Source organism: Octopus bimaculoides, chromosome 21, assembly GCF_046866305.1.
Source record: "Octopus bimaculoides isolate indiv1 chromosome 21, ASM4686630v1, whole genome shotgun sequence".
NCBI classification, from domain to species: Eukaryota; Metazoa; Mollusca; class Cephalopoda; order Octopoda; family Octopodidae; genus Octopus; species Octopus bimaculoides.
The window spans coordinates 19,931,438-19,951,195 of record NC_142948.1 but is presented as its reverse complement, the minus strand read 5'-3'; the positions used below and the strand labels follow the sequence as shown (position 1 = coordinate 19,951,195).

The 19,758-nt window shown below is 37.5% G+C and overlaps 2 protein-coding genes across 16 annotated transcripts in view; one reads left to right on the top strand and one right to left on the bottom strand.

The window, feature by feature from the left end:
* Positions 1-19,758, top strand: part of LOC106883222 (queuine tRNA-ribosyltransferase accessory subunit 2) — an 84,052-nt gene that overhangs the window by 14,432 nt on the left and 49,862 nt on the right. For 8 of the 10 annotated variants that reach the window (XM_089338891.1, XM_089338897.1, XM_089338896.1 and 5 more), the window contains exon 2: positions 15,682-15,824. In XM_089338891.1, the coding sequence (XP_089195017.1) occupies positions 15,701-15,824 (124 nt within the window). In that variant the 5' untranslated portion in view covers positions 15,682-15,700. Of the gene's footprint in view, positions 1-302; positions 423-15,681; positions 15,825-19,758 lie in introns of all 10 variants that reach the window. The other 2 variants (XM_089338899.1, XM_089338893.1) reach the window with 1 other exon arrangement.
* The window catches only part of LOC106883226 (uncharacterized), a 60,764-nt gene that overhangs the window by 2,744 nt on the left and 38,262 nt on the right, over positions 1-19,758 (bottom strand). For 5 of the 6 annotated variants that reach the window (XR_016237774.1, XR_016237772.1, XR_016237771.1 and 2 more), the window contains one exon: positions 1,413-1,500. Coding sequence is in view for 1 of the 6 variants with exons in the window: in XM_014934156.3 (XP_014789642.1) it covers positions 1,413-1,500 (88 nt within the window). In the remaining 5 variants the exon portion in view is untranslated. Of the gene's footprint in view, positions 1-1,412; positions 1,501-1,532; positions 1,642-19,758 lie in introns of all 6 variants that reach the window. The other variant, XR_016237775.1, reaches the window with a different exon arrangement.

Here is a 19,758-nt window from a genome sequence, read left to right as displayed (position 1 = left end):
CCTTACCCTAGTAGTAGCTGACTGTGATGTTGCTACATCAGTCACTGAATATTACACCTTCCCGAATAACCTGATCAACTATACAGATTACTTGACCATATCCTGCTCTACCAGATATTTTAAGCATTTCAGCAGTGGCTCCCAGTCTTCGTATCTTTAATTGCCTTATCTATAATACTACTGTCAACTAGGATAGTTGGTCCCTCTGTTGAATTCAAATGGGGGGAGACTCCCTTTCTCCCATTCATTCTCCATATTTAATAACCTTTTATAGTAGCTTTTCCACACCTCTTTCTTTTCAGAATCACTAAGTACATGCAAACTATCATCCATCCATACACACTTCCCTCCCACAGCCTCTCAATTCTCTCCGACACACTGTCTAGCAATCCAGAACACCTCAAGTCTCTGATCTTCATGCTGTAAGTCATTGACAAATTTCTTTCTTTCTGCTTCTACCCTCACCATATAATCCTGACACCTAGCTTCTATTTCAGCTGTTCTTTGCTACCCCCACTTTTCCACTCTTTCCAAACCTGTCTCTTCCCTTTTATCGTCCTGTTGACCTTGCTGTTCCACCACTATATTACCACAGATTTGTCTGTTACCTTCAGTAGATTGTCCTGTAAAAACTTCCAGTTGTCCTCTGTGTCTTATGTCTCTATCTCTTCCTCCTCCTCTTCAAAGGCTTCATTAAGAATGTTTCTAAATCTCTACTTGTTTGAAGGATCCTTGAGCTTTCATAATCTCCTTTTTTATATCAGTTTGTCTCTGGATCCTTCTAACCCTTAGTCTGAAGTCATTAACCTGTGTTGATTTGTACATTCTTCACCTATGAAGAACTTTGCACCTGATAGATGAGTGATCAGATGGCTGGCAGGTTCTTTGAAGTTGGTGTTGCAAACCAGTAAGTCATTTGCATCTCAAAACTCCAGCAGCCTTGTTGCCTCCTCATTTCTTGAACCAAAGCTGTGGCCTCCATGCATGCTATGAAATCCATCAGAGTGCTTTCTAACATGCCATTAAAGTCCTCTACTACAATGAGAACATCATTATCTTTTGTCGTCAAGATAGTCCATGGAAGGGATTCATAGACACAGTTCCTGTGAATATTTGAGTCTGACATGGAACATATGCAGAGATAAATGACATTGCTTCATTAAACAAGATTATTCTTAGCTTAATAATACTATCACACACTCTGACTACCTCAATCACCTTATCCACCTATTTCTCTGCCACTAGAGTATCTTCACCACCTAAACCATCATTGCTGCCCACCCAGAAAATCTTTTGTTTATGTCTCTTGCCTGCAAGCAATTTAGCTGAAATTCCCCTCCATCATACCTCTTGCACACAGCACACATCTACATACTTCCATTCAAGCATTTCAACAACCTCACCAGACCTACCTTTCATTGTACCAATGTTGATTGTGGCAGCTCTGAGGTTGTGAACCTGGGACACCTGGGAGGGAAGTTGGGAGAATCTTTTCAGCATCTGGAAAGACGAAAATCTTTGTGGTAACTTACCTGGAGACAACCGTCCTTGTGTTTAGTGTAAGCAGATACAGGTATAGGTTGCAACATGAATTACAATTTCAATTTCCTTCAGTCTCTTAAAGCCTTTGTGAGTATGCAACTGTTAGTAGCAAGGAGTAGATAAGGTTAAGAAAGGGGAGAAGTGTTTTCATTATTATTAAAGCAACAATTAGTTTTCAGTAATGCAGAAGGAGCCAAGTACACCATGTTGATATATACTTCTAAATTATCATCAACTTTATAGTATAGACATATATGTAAACACACATACATTTACACATAAGTACATACATGAAACAATGCATTACAAGTAGAAACATGGTGTCTTTCATCATCATCATCATTATCATCGTTTAACGTCCACTTTCCATGCTAGCATGGGTTGGACGATTTGACTGAGGACCGGTGAACCAGATGGCTACACCAGGTTCCAATCTGATTTGGCAGAGTTTCTACAGCTGGATGCCCTTCCTAACGCTAACCACTCCGAGAGAGTAGTGGATGCTTTTACGTGCCACCGGTACAAAGGCCAGTCAGGTAGTACTGGCAACGGCCACGCTCAAAATGGTGTATTTTACGTACCGCCTGCACAAGAACCAGTCCAGCGGCACTGGCAACAATCTCGCTCGAATATCTTTACACGTGCCACCATGTATATATAAAAATTATAAATATTATTGCTATACAATAGTATTATTTTCCAGCTAAATAAAGCACCGTAAAAGTAGAATTATAAATAGGAAATAGTGGTGCAACAAGGCACCAATGTTTGCTGGAAATAGCAGTTGATGATGGTATGATGCTATGTAAAGCTTCACTGAATGTATAGAGGCAAATATTGGTGCCATATTGTGCCACTATTATATATAATAACCCATTTAGGATATTATTACAGCAACAATATTTTCACAAAACGATCGTAAGATAATTTTAGATTGCCAACATACACATATATTCACTCACACATACATATTTTTATATTTAAACTTATATATTTATTATTATATTTCTATAACTATTTTTTTATATATATAATATTATTTTTTCTACATTTTTATAACTTATGGCAAAAAATATGTGATATAAAAAATATATATCCTTTTGAAAGCTTCGAATATTGATTTCCTAACTCCAACATATCTACATATGTTTTTTTATAAAATAGCTCGTATTAACTATATTAATATGCTAAAATTTATTTTAAAAAAAAATGTAATATTATTGATACCATAATATATACACAAGCACTCAATATAAATTCAGCATATCATAGCCTTGGCTATGTCAAGATGGATTTTTATGTATTCTTCTTCCCACTTAGATTTTAAATGTTGCCACAATAGTAATATGTTCATTCTGCTGTAATTTTCTATATTCTTGCGCAGCTGAAGATTGCTCTGCATTTTGCATTTAAAGTAATGCCCGCATTACTTAAATAAATGGAGTAGCATGAAACGTGCGTACTGCAATAACCTTTAAAATCCGTGTTGCTTTTTTGATGTTTGATCACCTTGTTTTGGGAATTGTTTGGATAATACCATACTATATTCTGGTGCCTAACTTAAGTACCACATTCAATTTTGAATCTAAATCTTTTATATATCATTATCATCGTTTAACGTCCGCTTTCCATGCTAGCATGGGTTGGACGATTCGACTGAGGACTGGTGAACCAGATGGCTACACCAGGCTCCAATCTGATTTGGCAGAGTTTCTACAGCTGGATGCCCTTCCTAATGCCAACTACTCCGAGAGTGTAGTGGGTGCTTTTACGTGCCACTGGCACGAAGGCCAGTCGGGCAGTACTGGCAACGGCCATGCTCAAAATGGTGTATTTTACGTGCCACCTGCACAGGAGCCAGTCCAGCGGCACTGGCAATGATCTTGCTCAAATGTCTCTACATGTGCCACCGGCACAAGTGCCAGGAAGGCGACGCTGGGCACAGGTGCCATCACGATTTCGTTTGCCCCAACAGGTCTTCGCAAGCTGAGTTTCATGTCCAATGAAGGAGACGACATTGGCATGGGTGCCATTTGTCGAATTTAGTTTGATTTTGATTTCACTTGCTTCAACAGGTCTTTGCAAGCGGAGTTTAGTGTCCAATGAAGGAAAGGTACGCATAAGTGGGCTGACTACACCCATTAATTAGAAATATTCAATTGGAATATGATATATTGAATTTATATTGAGTGCTCGTATATATTATGGTATCAAAACATTAAAATTTTTTTTTTTTAATAAATTTTAGCATATTAATACAGTTAATACGAGCTATTTTATAAAAAAACATATGTAGATATGTTGGAGTTAGGAAATCCAATATTCGAAGCTTTCAAAAGGATATATATTTTTTATATCACATATTTTTTGCCTTAAGTTATAAAAATGTAGAAAAAATTATATTAAAAAATTGCAAGCCGACTGACTTATCCCGATTAATCTTTGCTCTTGCCACTGTCTTGTAGTCCTCAATAACCTTGCCTACTTTACATAGGCGTGTCGTTGTGGTCACGCTGATGGTGATGTCATCCGCATACGCTGTAACAAACTCCTCTAAACCCGGTACTCTTGGGATCTCCCTCAACTTTCTCAGCACCAGCTCAAGAGCCACCACGTACAAAAGCGGAGAGAGTGGACACTCCTGGTGAACCGAACGTCTGATGCAGAACGGTTTAGAAAGAAAACCGTTCACCCAAACTATCGAGTCGATATTGTGATACAATTGAATAGTCCACCTGAGAAAACCAAGGCGCAGGCCAAACCTCGCAAGAACACTCGCCAGGTACCGATGGCTAGCCCTTTCGAAAGCCTTAGATTGGTCTAAATGTACCAATGCCCTTCCTCTGCCAGTCTTAGCGCCAAACCTCTCTATTGTATAGCGGATAATCATCATCATCATCATCACCTTTTAACTTCCACATTCCATGCTAGCATGGGTTGGACGATTTGACTGAGGACTGGTGAAACCAGATGGCTACACCAGATTCCAATCTGATTTGGCAGAGTTTCTACAGCTGGATGCCCTTCCTAACACCAACCACTCAGAGAGTGTAGTGGGTGCTTTTACATGCCACCAGCATGAAGGCCAGTCAGGCAGTACTGGCAACGGCCATGCTCAAAATGGTGTATTTTATGTGCCACCCGCACAAGAACCAGTCCATGCACACACAATATGATATTTGTAATAGCAGAAACACACATAATACACTCAAATGACATGCCTCTACAGTGATTCTCCCCTATATTCCCCTCACAAAATATTGATCAATCTAAAACTTGGTTAAGATGTTACACACTAATATCTCACTTAGAACTACAGAGTCACAAAATTAACTTTTTTAACCACACAGCCATGTCTGTATACACACACTAAGGTGGAGATTATTCTGAATGGTCCTGTCGGGGGTGGCACAGGTTTGTGCCTCCCCAATCAAACCATCTGCGACATGCGCCGACCTTTTCGCTAATACCTTGGCCAAAATCTTCACTTCTGTATTTAACAGAGTGATGGGCCTAAAGTTATCTAAACAATCCCCCTTGCTTGGGTCCTTCCTGACTAGTGTCACCACTCCCCGGCGCACAGATCTACAGATAAACCCATTCTGTTGCCAGTTCAGGTACACACCAGCCAACAGGTGTCCGAACAAGTCTGGCATACTTTTATATAATTCATAGGGTAGGCCATCAAGTCCCAGCGATTTGCCCCTATTGCAGTTCGCCAACGCCTCAATTATCTCCCCAGGCGTGATTGGCCCCTCACAAGCCTCTGCATTTGGCCTTGAGAGGCATGGCAGCCCAGCAAGGAAGCGCTCAAGGTCTTCCCCACCATGCGGCTCACCATTACCCCCGAAAAGCCGAGTGAAGTGCTCCTCAAAGGCACCACACATCTCGAGTTCGTTTACCAAAACGCCTTGAAGGTTCGCCACAGTTCGAATAATGGAGTTATTACCCCGTTGAGCCTCCACCACTCGGGCCCATCCAGCAGCTTTGATTCCTTCACAACCCATTGCACGTATTTTTGCTCTGATAATACTTCCCATGTGTTGGCTTTTGAGGTGCTGGTTTAATTCCAGTTTCTTGGCCTTCACCTGGTCCGCATTACCATTCTCCATGGCTTTCTCTAGCTCTTTAACTAGATCATTGCCTATGCTACGTTCCTTCTTAGCTAAGCCTATACTAAATCTAATTGACTCGTATTTTATGGCTCGCTTAAGGGTGTACCACCATTTATTATTAATGATGGTACCTGTTAAAGCCCTTTGAATTATTAACTTGATCCGCTTTCTGTACTCCTCAATCGCCAATAGGGATTTATTGAGTTTCCAGTAGCCAGATCCCTGTCTATACATCTTATCTACAGTCAGCTCATTTGTGATCATCTTGTGGTCACAGTAGCTGACTGGGTAAAACTGGACACTTAACTATATCTTTATCTACTTTTCTTATCAATATCCTATCTAAATATGACCTGGAAGACCGATCGCTACTTGACCACGTCCACAGTGGAGCGTTTGGGTGTTCCAGCCTATACGAGTCTACCAGCTGAAAGTGGTTGAGCAGATCCCGAAAGCCAGGATTCGCTGTTCTGTCTGTCTGCGAGCCTACACAATCAACACGCGCATTGTCAATTGTGTTGAAGTCACCTAACACGACTAAAGAATGCGATGTAGTAAGGAATTTTCCGAGGTCACGAAAATATTGACTCTGTAAACCAGTTGAAATGGGTGCATAAATTGCGACCAACCTGACTGTCTTACCACAACTGAATGTCAAATCCAGGACGACCAGCTTGTCTTCTGGATCAATAAAAACAGACTTTACCTCAGGAACCCGGTCTCTTTTTATTAAGACCAACACCCCGCCCCCACCCCCACCTCCTGGCCGACATGGAGAGACATAACTCTCGTAGCCACTCAAGAGGAGGAGCAGGTCTCTTGGCCTGCTTATCCGGGTTTCTGTGGCAGCAATCACATCCAAATTCCGCGACCTGATGTCATTTAGGAAGCGCCCTTGCTTCCAACTTGACAACAGGCCGCGTACATTTATACATCCAATGTGATCAGCCATAAGAGTCTTACCTTAGTTGGTGTCTGGAGGCGGGGAAACCCCTGCCTTTTCCACTCCATCTGAGGCTTGCGGTGTCGGAGATATAAGACTCTCCGACATATTTGGTACATAGTCCAGTCTGGGGGCTCCGACATCTTCTCTGAAGTCGTTTGAAAATATGTTAAATATTTTCCTAGTTGTTTTATATATCGCTTTACCATTTTTTGTCTCAATTTTCATAAGTTTACTTTTTTCGACAGTTGCCAGGCGGTTTGAAAGCTCTCTGTTTGCTGTTCGAACCACCATGTAGCAACTGTCGTTTTTCTTGAGTTCCCGCTTTTTTGTCCTTTTTGGTTCCAGTTTGGTTTTCGTTGGGGAGGGTGGCTTCAATTTTCTTTTACTTGTCACTGCAGTCCACCCTAAGGTAGCCCTTCTTCCCACACTGGAAGCAATGAGGTTGGCGACCTTCCACTGACACAACCAGTCGTGTCTTGCCAACCTCAAAACTTTCAATTATGTCTTCCAGTGTGGCCTGTTCTGCCTGTATTATTATTTTTAAGGCCTGTCCATACCACAGGCGTGGCTCAATCACGGTGGCATCCAAGACAGTTACCCTGTCCTGTAAACCCAGAGCCACTCTGGGTCCACCTCAGGGGGAATATTGTTAATTGTGATTTTGGATGTTCTCCTACCCATATACAGTGGTAGGAGAACTACATTCTTGGTCTTCAGAGGCTCCACAGAATGGAGTCTGGCATCTTCTTCTGACTCCATTCTTACCTCAATTGTTGCATATCGTTTGCCTCTGGCAATGTAGGTAATTTTTTGCCAAATTGGCTCGAGGCACTTTTCAATTTCTGCTTCTGTGACATAGTCAATTTTTTTTTTCTCTGATGTTATAGGTTTTGAAGATGATTGTCTCTTTTTCAATTTTCTCCAGAAAACTTTGAGGAGATGTTGCAATAATGCCATGCCCCTCCCTCTTCACCATCTCTTTGTGTTTTTCCGTGTTGTTCAAGTTTCCCTTTTTTAGCTTGGCACCAGCCACCGCTACGAAGTCTAGCTTTTTCTTTGCCATTTTCTCCTCGATTTCCGTGGTTTCCTTTGTCTTCAGACTTTTTACATCAATATTTTTCTTCGTAGTTGCTGGTTGTTGTTTTGTTGCAGTTATTGGGTGTTCTATCTCGTCATCAATTAATTCGATTTCACAGATCCTTTCTATTTCCTCCTCCGACAGTTCATTTTTCCTCTCTGCCATCATGTAGGCTTCCCAACATGGGAAAACCATTGACGGTTTCACCAACTGTAAGAACTTTTCCACAAAATTAACAACAATAATTCAACAAAAACACAGTTCAACAATACAGTATTCTAATCAAAATCAATGTAATGTACGCCAACTCCACGAGTGAGGGGAAATAAACATCCAATGCGCTTGGAAAAATATTAAAAAAATACTGAGTAAGTAAATAAAGCATATATAGGTTTTTATTATGTGTGAGAGGTTGGAAGATTCCATTTTAATTTTGATTTTAAATTTAAATTGATTTAATTGTAAGTTATTATAGGTTATAACTGGTGGGTTTCTGGGTTCAAATTCTAGGAGTATTTATTCAATTTTAATTATGTCTATTTTACTTCATGTGTGTATATGTATAAGTGGAGTATCATTCAAAATAATTTGTCTATCGATTTTTGTAGAATTATCTCTTTATTTTGGTATTCAAAAAAGAAGAATAAGAAAAAAAGGGGAAACAGAAGAGAAAGGAAAAAGTCTGTGTTCGCACATACATATATATATATGTATTTACACGTACATATATATATATATATATACTTTCTCTAATATATTTCCAATCAATACCTATGCTCAAGTGTATATATGTACTATATATATATATATATATACACAGCCACACAGACCGAAAAGCCTAGGTTCAAATTGATAACCTCTGTTGGTTGTTATTGTAGTAGGTGTATTGTATCAAAATGTGAAATCCATTCAGCCAGTCAGATGAAACACCCTTGATGGATATAGTTTCTGGCCTTCTGGAAAAATGCTTTATACAAGTCATCATCATCATCATCATCATCATCGTTTAACGTCCGCTTTCCATGCTAGCATGGGTTGGACGATTTGACTGAGGACTGGTGCAACCGGATGGCTACACCAGGCTCCAATCTAATTTGGCAGAGTTTCTACAGCTGGATGCCCTTCCTAACGCCAACCACTCAGAGAGTGTAGTGGGTGCTTTTACGTGTCACCCGCACGAAAACGGCCACGCTCGAAATGGTGTCTTTTATGTGCCACCCGCACAAGAGCCAGTCCAGGGGCACTGGCAACGATCTCGCTCGAAAACCCTACAAGGCCAGTCAGGCGGTACTGGCAACGGTCACGCTCAGGATGGTACATCTTATGTGCCACCCGCACAAGAGCCAGTCCAGGGGCACTGGCAACGATCTCACTTGGCTTGCCGGGTCTTCTCACGCACAGCACATTTCCAAAGGTCTCGGTCAGTAGTCATCGCCTCGGTGAGGCCCAATGTTCGAAGGTCTTGCCTCACCACCTCAGCCCAGGTCTTCCTGGGCCTACCTCTTCCACGGGTTCCCTCAACTGTTAGAGAGTGGCACTTTTTCACGCAGCTATCCTCAGATATATTTTATCATGTACTAGGGTAAAGGACCTACAATATCTGTAAATATATTGAAAACGAGCATCAGGAGTAGCAAATATGCTGAGTGCTGCCTTGATGTAGTGGTCAACTTTATCTTTTTTGGCAGGATATACAATGTCATATCCAATTACAAATATCTTTCTCTATACTTGGCGATACAAGACACGTTGAAATTTATTGAAGTCCCGAAAAAACAGTTTGTCTATAATTTTTCAAAACAGTCTGGAAAATCCAGTAGAAACATCACAACATATTTCTGAATCACTAGAACGTAGCAGTAATAGATGAAAATCTAGAGAAGATGACTGAATTTTGGAGTTGCAATTATTCTTCATTGTCTTTCTGATCCTTAGCAATATTTTCTAAATTAATAATGTCACCAGAGTGCAAAGCATTGATATGAGCATGAGGTAATGTATCTACCACAGAATTTTCAGAACCCCTGATATGTATATTCATAGTAAATTGTGAAATATGATCAATGTGCCTAATGTTTCTTGGAGAATATTTATCCATTTTGGATTGAAATGTGAAGGTTAATGGTTTATGATCAATATAAATAGTGAAGGTTCTTCCTTTCAAGAAATGGCTAAAGTGCTTTACTGACAAATAAGTGGTCAACGACTCTTGTTTGAAAGCACTATATCTTGTTTTGGCTGACTCAAAACACTTCACAAAACAAAAGGAAAGAGGTCGCCAGGATTTTGGACAAACTGTTGCAGTACTCCTCTGATTGTTACATTAAATGCATTCACCATTAGCGACATGGGTGACATGGGTGCATCTGGTATTGGATGGGCTAGCAGGGTAACTCTAGTTAACTTTTGTTTTGTCTTTCTGAAAAGACTAATTCTGTTGGAGTTAAAGAGATAATCTATATATATAAAAATGAGAATGTGTGTCTGTCTGTCTGTGTGAATCCCTAAAACTCGAGAACTACGCAACCAATTTCATTCAAATTTTACACATGCCTTACTTAGGGTTCCAGTTGTGTTTTAGTAAAAAAAAATTATTAACTTCTTGCAGAGTTCGAGCACACGGCAACATAATATCTCCTCCACTATTTAAGTATTACGTGTCAAAAGTGAAACAAAAACACTCATGTCAAATACTTTCACTTTAAAAATGAAACTATTCCACTAACTGAAACAATCACATTTCGATACTGTAGTGACAGATACTTTCACAGAGAGAGAAAGAGAGAGACAGAAAGAGAGAGAGATGTATATGTATACATATACATGTATATGTACACCATTTCGATACTGTAATGACAGATACTTTCAGAGAGAGAGAGAGAGAGAGATGTATATGTATACATATAGATGTACACGTATATGTATATATATATATATATATATAGATATAGATCTATATGCATACATGTATATGTATACATATGTGTAGATGTATATATATATATATAGATGTACATGTAATATGTACACATATATACATATATACATGCATACAGATATCTATACATATATACACCCATCACACACACATACACATGCACACAAACACACACATTAGTCATTTGTTTTCTTATCCAAAACTACATCAAAAGTACTGAATGGATCTTTATGAAATTTGGAAATTATATTCTTTGCATAACGGCCATAACTCCCATGAAAATTCATATATTTTTGATGTTGATGAAATTTTAACCCGAACATAACAGATGAGCATTATTTAGAAAATGATGTCACACGTTATCGAGGCTACCATTCTTTCTGGATGTGCAAAAGGGGATGACGTCTTTATTCCAAGAATTCCTCTTACTCCATCAGGAGCAGACATTCCTTTTACATTCAGAAGACTACAATTCCCCCTTCGTGTGACTTTTGCCATGTCCATAAACAAATCTCAGGGTCAAACACTGTCTGTAGCTGGTCTTCTCTTGGAAGAGCCCTGCTTCTCACATGGACAACTGTATGTTGGCTGCTCAAGAGTGGGCAGCAAAAAAAAAAACCTATTTGTATATGCTCCACAAGGGAAAACAAGGAACATAGTTTACAACGAGGTGTTATAATCACAACAGCAAGAAAGTATGTACATGATCACCTTCTTTTACGAAACTTCATTGACTTTCATATATTTATATTGATATACATATATATACGTGTGTTTGGGTGCGTGTGTGTATATACATCTCTATATATAAAGATGATGCGTAGTCTAGACGGCGTTTTTAGATTTCATTATTCTCTTTAACCCGGGCAACGCCGGGTATTTCTGCTAGTATCATTATATTTTTCTGTTTATGGTTACATAGTAATTCTGATAGGGGATATATAAACTTCATACAGTGCAAATTGAACCATCTATAGAAGTTAATAAGACCAAGAAATTCTCACAATTTCTTCAGTAATGTAGGAACAGGAATATTTGTAATCACCTCTACTTTCTCTTTCAATGGTTGGATTCTCTCTCTATTAACAAAATGTCCAAAAATGCTATAGATGAAACACCAAAGAGACATTTACTGGGGTTAATTATGACAACATGTGATAATCAGTAAAAAATCGTTCTAAATGTTGTTCATGCTGCTGTTCTGCAGGACTTGCAATCAAGTTGTCAATATAGGCAAACACAAAGTCTAAACCATGAATAACTTCATCAGTAAATCTTTGGAAAGTATTTGCAACATTTCTAAGATCAAAAGGCATTTTAAGAAATTTAATAAGTTCAAAAGGAGTTATAGCTGTTTTAGGAACATCAGTAAGTTCAATTGAAATCTGGTTATAGATACATACTACAACAATTTTTGAAAAAAATACCTCCATATAAAGAAGTTAAGCAGTCATGGATAAGAGAGATTGAATATTTATCAGTAACAGTTAAAGCATTTATCTACTGTAGCCTCCACAGGGACACCAATCTCCCTCAATTTTCTTGAGAACCATATGCAGTGGAGAAGATCAATTACTACAAGAAGGTTGAATTATTCTGAGTTCCAACATGTGGCTGAATTCATCCTTTCTGTATTTTAGTTTGTTAGCAGTGAGTTGTCTAGGTCGTGATGAAAGAGGAAGGCCTTCACTAACAATATCATGCATAACCAAGTGTTCAGGGTTCCTATATGAAGAGGGTACAAAGAAAAGAAGACTGACAGTAGCAGATTTAATGCTCATACCTTATTCTGACAAATTAGTCTCCAAGTCTATCAGTCTCTTGAATTTCAAATCCACAAAAAGACGAAAATGACATAGGAAATCAGTACTAATATTAGGACATGGAAGATCTGCAATCAGAAAGATCTACTTGAATTCATGTTACAAATTAAGATCAAAGGTTATAGTTTTCTCACCATAAGTGGGAAAAGGTGAATGGTTTACAGCTAATAAAGTAATTGCTGTCAGTTTTTGTGATTCATGTAAAAATTTTACTAGTCAAATACTACATGCTGTTTGTTCCCTTATGTACCTGGAACCAATGTTTAAAAAAAGAGTAGTAGAACTCTTTTATAGGTGCTAAAATGGCTTACACATTTGATGGTAGGTGAAATTTAAAAAAAAGTGTCTCAAGATCAACTCTTCAAGTGGGTTATCTTCTAATAATTCTTTCATTTTTCTCAACATTTGAGAAAGTTTCTTATCTCCCAAGATCTCATTATCAAGAAGCTGGTGAAAACATTTCTGTCTGGACATAGAAGTACATTGTAAAAATCTTTGCTGTCACACTTTGATAAAATGTGAAGTTGAAGGTTGTAATTAAATCTTTGATTTTTCTGCTTAAACCAAGTGGTAGAACACTAAGAAGTTAAATTAGTGTGTATCTGAAGAAATTTTGTTCACCACAAAGTGTACTTCAAGTTGCACAAACCAAACTAGTGTATCCAAAGCAGCCTGAATAGCTGGGCTATCGCTATCTCCAGAAGAAACTGATGGGACAGGTGAAGTTACCATACTTAAGCACAAATTATTTTGAATGACTTAAATGAAATTAATACCAGTTTCAGCTACTATGTCATGCAAACTAAAAATTTTGTGGGTGAAAAATGCATGTCTCATTTGTTGTTGAGACACAGTACTATTAGTGTATCAATGTCACATATTAGAAGGTAGGGTTTGCAGTGAGGAAATTTGTATTGTGTGGCTTTTTTCACCCTTTGATATTAATGATAAATGCAAATTTCTGTCTGTCTGTCCATCCAAGACCTTTGTATCTCAGTCTACATATGCTCTACATAGGCATATACCTTTCTGGAATTAGGATGATCCCAGGGTTGAAAATCTGCCCTTCATTTGGTTCTTGAACATCTGGCATTGGGATCAGGTCTCTTCATACTCACACTAAATCGTAAAACGATGAATATTGTTTATATTGCTGCTTTACAGTGATCTCTAAATGTCACAGTGATACTCTGTGATATAAATCAGTGGTGGTAGGGATCAATAAATGCTTTATTGCCCTCTTCAGTTTTGGGTCACAGGCCCAATTAGCCCTCTGCAGGGCTCGCCTTAAAGTCTGCATGGAGTGCATATTTTAAGCTAGTTCTTACTGTAATGTGGTGTTTGCTTGCCACTGTTTTGCATCCATTTTTACACTGTGGAATTGGTTTTCATGAGATTGATACAAATATGCGGGATTTTTCTTTGTCAGGGTTGCCATTGTTGCGAGGTTGGCCATGGTAGGTCTCTGTCTTTTGAGTCACCAAGATTCATATTATAGCTTTATTAGTTGAATTTAAGATCAGATTGGCTGCATATATTACAACAAAAGCAAACTCATGAACAGATGCTTCAATGCCGACATCACTCTGCTGTGATTTAGGCACCAAACTGCTCAACTTGGATAAAGGGTTTGAGTTGTTGTTCACAGCATAACTTCAAGTTGATCACTTGAATTTTAGGTTCACATGAAACTCATATGATCCAATTGTGGCTTACTCATGATCACGAACTGATAATTTTGCAGGTTGGAGTTTGAATCTTTACAACTTCAGTGTACTTGGTGTCATCTGCATATGTTGACGCAGATCTTCCCCATTCTATTTCACACCAGACACTCCACAATGTCTCTAGTTTCTACAATAGTTGCTCATGAGTCAACATGTACAGAAGGGATGTGAGAGGACAACCTTGATGGACTGAGCACATAATACTACAATGGTTCTCATAAATTGCTATTTGCTCTTACCACCTATGCAGCACTTATAGATGAGACTGAAACTGACAGCTGTGAGAACAACTGCCAGCTATTGGTGGTGGATCCTATTGAAAGCTTTTGACTGATTCAAATTGATGAGGTTCTCACCTTTGCCAAGTTCCTTACTTTCTTTACAATGTATTACTTGAGGTTGAGGTTGTCTTGACTAAATCTGTTTGAGATAGCATATGTGAGCCCATCACATGACCAGTGACACATATCTACTTCTTTGTTAACACTTTGGCCAAAATCTCGAAATCTGTGTTTAGCTGAAAATTATCAATGTGGTCTCTCTTATTCAGTTTCTTTCTCTGCAGCACTACTGCTCCTCGGCTTACAGACCTGGGGAATATCTTGTTTTGCTGCTAGCTGTGGTAGATATCTACCAAGAGGCAACTGAACAAGTCTGGCATATAATGCTAGTAGGATAGACTGTCCAAACTGGGTGATTTGCTCCTTGTGCAGTTAGCCATATTTCAGTGGTTGTTAGTTTCGCAATGTGCTACCTCCATTGCTGAAACTTGTGGTATGCTGTTAAGGTAGGCATTGCAATATATAAAAAGCCACACACGTTTGGTTGGTATTGAATAACACACTTTCATTATGGTCTGTCAAAGACCAAATTGTGGTTTTATTGACATGTCATGCCTCTGCCATTCAAGTCCATCAAATGGTTTTCAATCCTTTGTATCTTAGAACATTCACTTTAGCTTTGATAATGCAGCCTTCATGCATAATGTTGAAGAATTGCTTGAGGGCCAATCTTATCACAAGTGTGTCACTTGCTTGCTGTGACATTCTTAAGCACTTCTAAGTTTCTAATGAAGTCTCCTTTGTATATTGTTGCTCTCTTACTAAACCTTATTGATTCTGTTCTAATCACTCTCATGGGGGCAAACCATCATTCATTATTGGTTAATAACTAATTAGCCTGAATAACTAATTAGCTAAACTGGTCTCTGTAAACTTTGCACACTGGGAATGATGCATTCAGTTTCCAGTAACCAAGTCCTTGCCTAGGAAGCCTGTCTATATCCACCATACATTCTGAGTAACTAATGACTGAATTGAGGACAACCTGTGCTATCCTTATTTATTGGCATACAAAATACTGTATGCATCATTTGAATTGTCAATACATGAATGATTTTGTTTACAATATTTTATTTCATTATTCTTAAATTAATTTTTTATTCAGAAATATGTATACAAATAATTTTTCAAATGCTTTCCTTTCTTTAATATAATCAAATTTCTTTTTTAGATTTTTTTAAAATCAAAGAATGATGAAATTCATTATTCAAAAAGTTTGTCATGGTTCAGCACGATGTGGAGTTTTAAGTCAGTTTGGACAAAATGCTGAACAAATTCTCGAAACCCCATTATGTATGTTGTATACACGAGGAGGTAAGTTTAATTTTTAGAGGTCTTAATCAAACAACAAACGATTTTACTCATCTTATTTTTTAAGCGTTTTATCTGTTACATTGTTTTCAGAAAAAATCTTGGAAGACTCCTATAAGTTTCTTCCTCATTGAGATAAAAGGTAAAGGCCCAAAATGTTAGATTTTCATTTCTCAATACAAGTGCTCAATACAATATGGCCCACATATTATTAATTCTAGTGTACACCAGTTATGGTTTTGTATCATACACTCTTCTTTCTCTTGTGGTGAAATCCTGACACCCCTGTGGGATAGCAAGTCAACTGTCCTAAACCGTATAAATGCACATGTTCACTGTCAGTGAGGGACAGTGTGATGTGTGCAAGAGTTTTGCGAAGAGTCGTAGAAGTTGTTGAGAAGAGATATTGTTTGTTACATGTTGTTTCTGAGTGATATTTGTATTGTTATAAGTTCACATTATAAAGTGGCATATACAGTGAGTTCAAGAAGGACATAATAGTGTTGATGAGACATCACAGTGGCAATGAGACATTTGAAGCTCACGGTGGATGTTTTTAGCATGGAAGACGTATTGGCTTCCGTGGTTCAGTTGCAGTGGGAACGGGATTATTGTTGCAGTCACAAAAAATTTCAGGTTTGTTATCAGCAGACGCGGTTGCTAATTCAATTGAAGAATTCACATATAATCCGGAAGAAGGGATTACATTTTCTGCATACTTCAGAAGGTATGAAGGAATTTTCAAGGAAGATTGTAAAAGCTGGACAGACGAAAAGAAGGTGTCTTTTAAGGAAATTATCACCAGCAGAACATGAAAGGTTTTGTAATTACATCTTGCCAAGAAAACCATCTGAAATTTGTTTCGAGGAAACAATTAAGCTATTTATATTTGACAGATATTTGTCTTCATCTTGTTTGTTGTTAACACAATGTTTCAGCTGATACACCCTCCAGCATTCATCAGGTGTCTTGAGGAAATTTTGAGCTTGAGTTCTCATTCCTAAGATATTTTTTGATGTTGTTATTATTATTATTATTATTATTATTATTAAGGTTACTGCCAGGAATCGAACTTGGAATCTTGGAGTTAGTAGCCTGCGCTCTTAACCACTACACCATATGCCCACGGGCATATGGCATAAATATAGAACAGTATTAATTAAGCTATTATCTAAAATATTCAGTGAAAGAAGTTCACTATCTACTATTCACTGGGAGTGTTTGAATTTGAAAAAAAAAAAAGATTTTGTCACGTATGCCAGAATCGTAAATAGAGAATGTGGAAAATTTAAACTCAATGAATTAAGCCCGGATATGTTTAAATGTTTAATCTTCATACAAGGATTAACAGCAAATAAAGATGTGGAGATAAGGGCTCAAATATTGACGAAGTTTGAACAAGATTCAAAAGTAACCCTACAAATAGTGGTGAAGAATGCGAAAGAATTATAAATCTATGACAGGATGCAGAAAAAATTGAAAAAGATTATTCAAGTATACATACGTGTTGACAGGTAAGAGATACGAACAAAGAAAAACAACAGTCAATACCCAAATCATGTTATGGATGTGGAAAAATACATTTCAAACGAAACTGTCCTTTTAAGAATCTAAAATGTTTTGGATGTGGGAAAATTCGACACAAGAATTCACATTGGTGGGTGAAACAAAAAAGGTTGAACGAAAAAAATTTGAGAAAAAAAGTATTGTCAACACAAAGCAAGGCACAAAAAAGAAAATTTGTCTCTATAAAAATAAATAATGTGAATACAAGACTACAGTTGGACTCAGGTAGTGATATCACAATAATTAACAAGGATACATGAAAAATATAGGAAGGCCTACATTGAAAATTGAAAATGGCGAGAGGCATCTCAGGGAAATAATTACGATTTTTGGACAAAATGATTAGTGAGGTAACATTTCATGGGAAAACTTTGAAGGCTAAAGTTTTTGTATTGAAAACTACAACAAACCTTTTTGGCACAGACTGGATAGAATTGTTTAATTTATGGAACCTCCTCATAAATAGTTTTTGCAATAATGTAAACGGTTATAACGCCAGTTCAAATAAGGCATCAGGAGATTTAGAAAAGAAATTGAAAAAGATTTGTCCTGGTATTTTTTCTGAAGAATTAGGTAGATGCATCAAGACAAAAGTAAAATTTCAAGTAAAAGAAAATGCTGTATCGATGTTTAAACTGAAGCGAGCTGTACCTTTCACAGCATTGAATCAAGTCAGTAAAGAATTAGATAGGCTAGAAAAGCTGGGAGTTATAGAAAAGGTTGATTAATAATATAGATTTAATCAAAAGATTAAATGTGGTACTTAAAATGTTTGAGGCCCCAGAATTTGGTAGGGTAAAAAAACCAAAAACAAAATCAAGAGATTTGGTGAATAAAATTTGAAGATAAGCAACAAAAATTCAATAGGTTATAGCAGTACGTACGTTTCGTACAAGCTCCATTTATTCATGTAGTGAGATCACCACATAGAATGTACAATGAAAATGTACTCCTCAGCTGCATAATGGAATTTCATTTCTAAAATGAAATTCCATTATGCAGCTGAGGAGTACATTTTCATTGTACATTCTGTGGTGTTCTCACTATATGAATAAATGGAAAAAGTTGATTATTCAGAATGGGCAGCACTAACTGTTTATGTAAAGAAAAACAATAACAAAATACGAGTATGTGTGGACTTTTCAACAGGTTTGAATGAATGTTTAAGGACATACACTTATTCACTAACAAGCCCAGATGAAATTTTTGCAAAACTCAATGGAGGAAAATTTTTCTCAAGATTGAACTTGTCGGAGGCATATGTACAGTTACAAGTTGAGGAAGAATGTTTGAAATTATTAACGATAAACACTCTTAAAGTTTTATATGAATTCAGTCGACTTCCTTTCAGGATAAAGATGGCACCTAGTATTTTCCAACAGGTGATGGACACGATGCTTGCAGATACAGATTTTGCTATAGCATATTTGGATGACATATTCATAAAAAGTGAGTCTTGAGTCTAGAGCCAGATCCTTCAAGATCAACGGCAATTAAAAAAATACCTACCCTGCAAAATATTATAACATTACAAGCGTTCTTAGGGCTCATGAACTATTACAAAACATACATACCAAACATGCATGAGCTAAGAGCACCCTTAAACAACCTATTGAAAAAGGCATAAAATGGTATTGGTTAGACAGGTATTAAAAAGCATTCAAAGAAATTTTAAAAGTTTTAACATCGGAACTGTCATTATCGCACTTTGATCCAAAATTTAAAATAGTAGCAGCATCAGATGCTAGCAAAAGTGGTATAAGAGTGGTAATTTTACACAAGTATGAAAATGGTAGCGTAAAACCTATTGCTGATGCTTCACCTTCAGTGTTGGCAGCTGAAAAAAACTACAGCTAAATTGCGAACTACAGCCATTATTTTTGCAGTGGAAAATTTCACAAATTCATACATGGAAGGAAATTCAGTCTGCAAACACATTGCTGCCCATTGTTATCAATTTATGAAGCGAGAAAGGGTATCTGCACACATACAGCCAACTGATTGCAGCGCTGGGGGACGGTCCTGCTAAATTATGATTTTAAGATGGAATTTCTACCATCAAAAAAATTAGGACATGCGGATGGGCTGTGAAGATTGATTCCTAAATACAATGAACTGTTAGAGGACACGGTAATGGCAGCATTAAAAGCCAAAATTGAAATAAAAACATAGTACGTGAACTACCTGTCACTTTAGAAGAAATAAAAGTTAAAGCAGAGAAGGATGTGATCATAATAAAAATGAAAAATATACTGAAGTTTGAAACAAATACAAAAACTCACGTGATCAAGCATAACACAGTTTCAAAATGGTATTCGATATGTGATGACATACTTATGTACGTTCAGAAGGTTGTAATACCTGTTTCTTT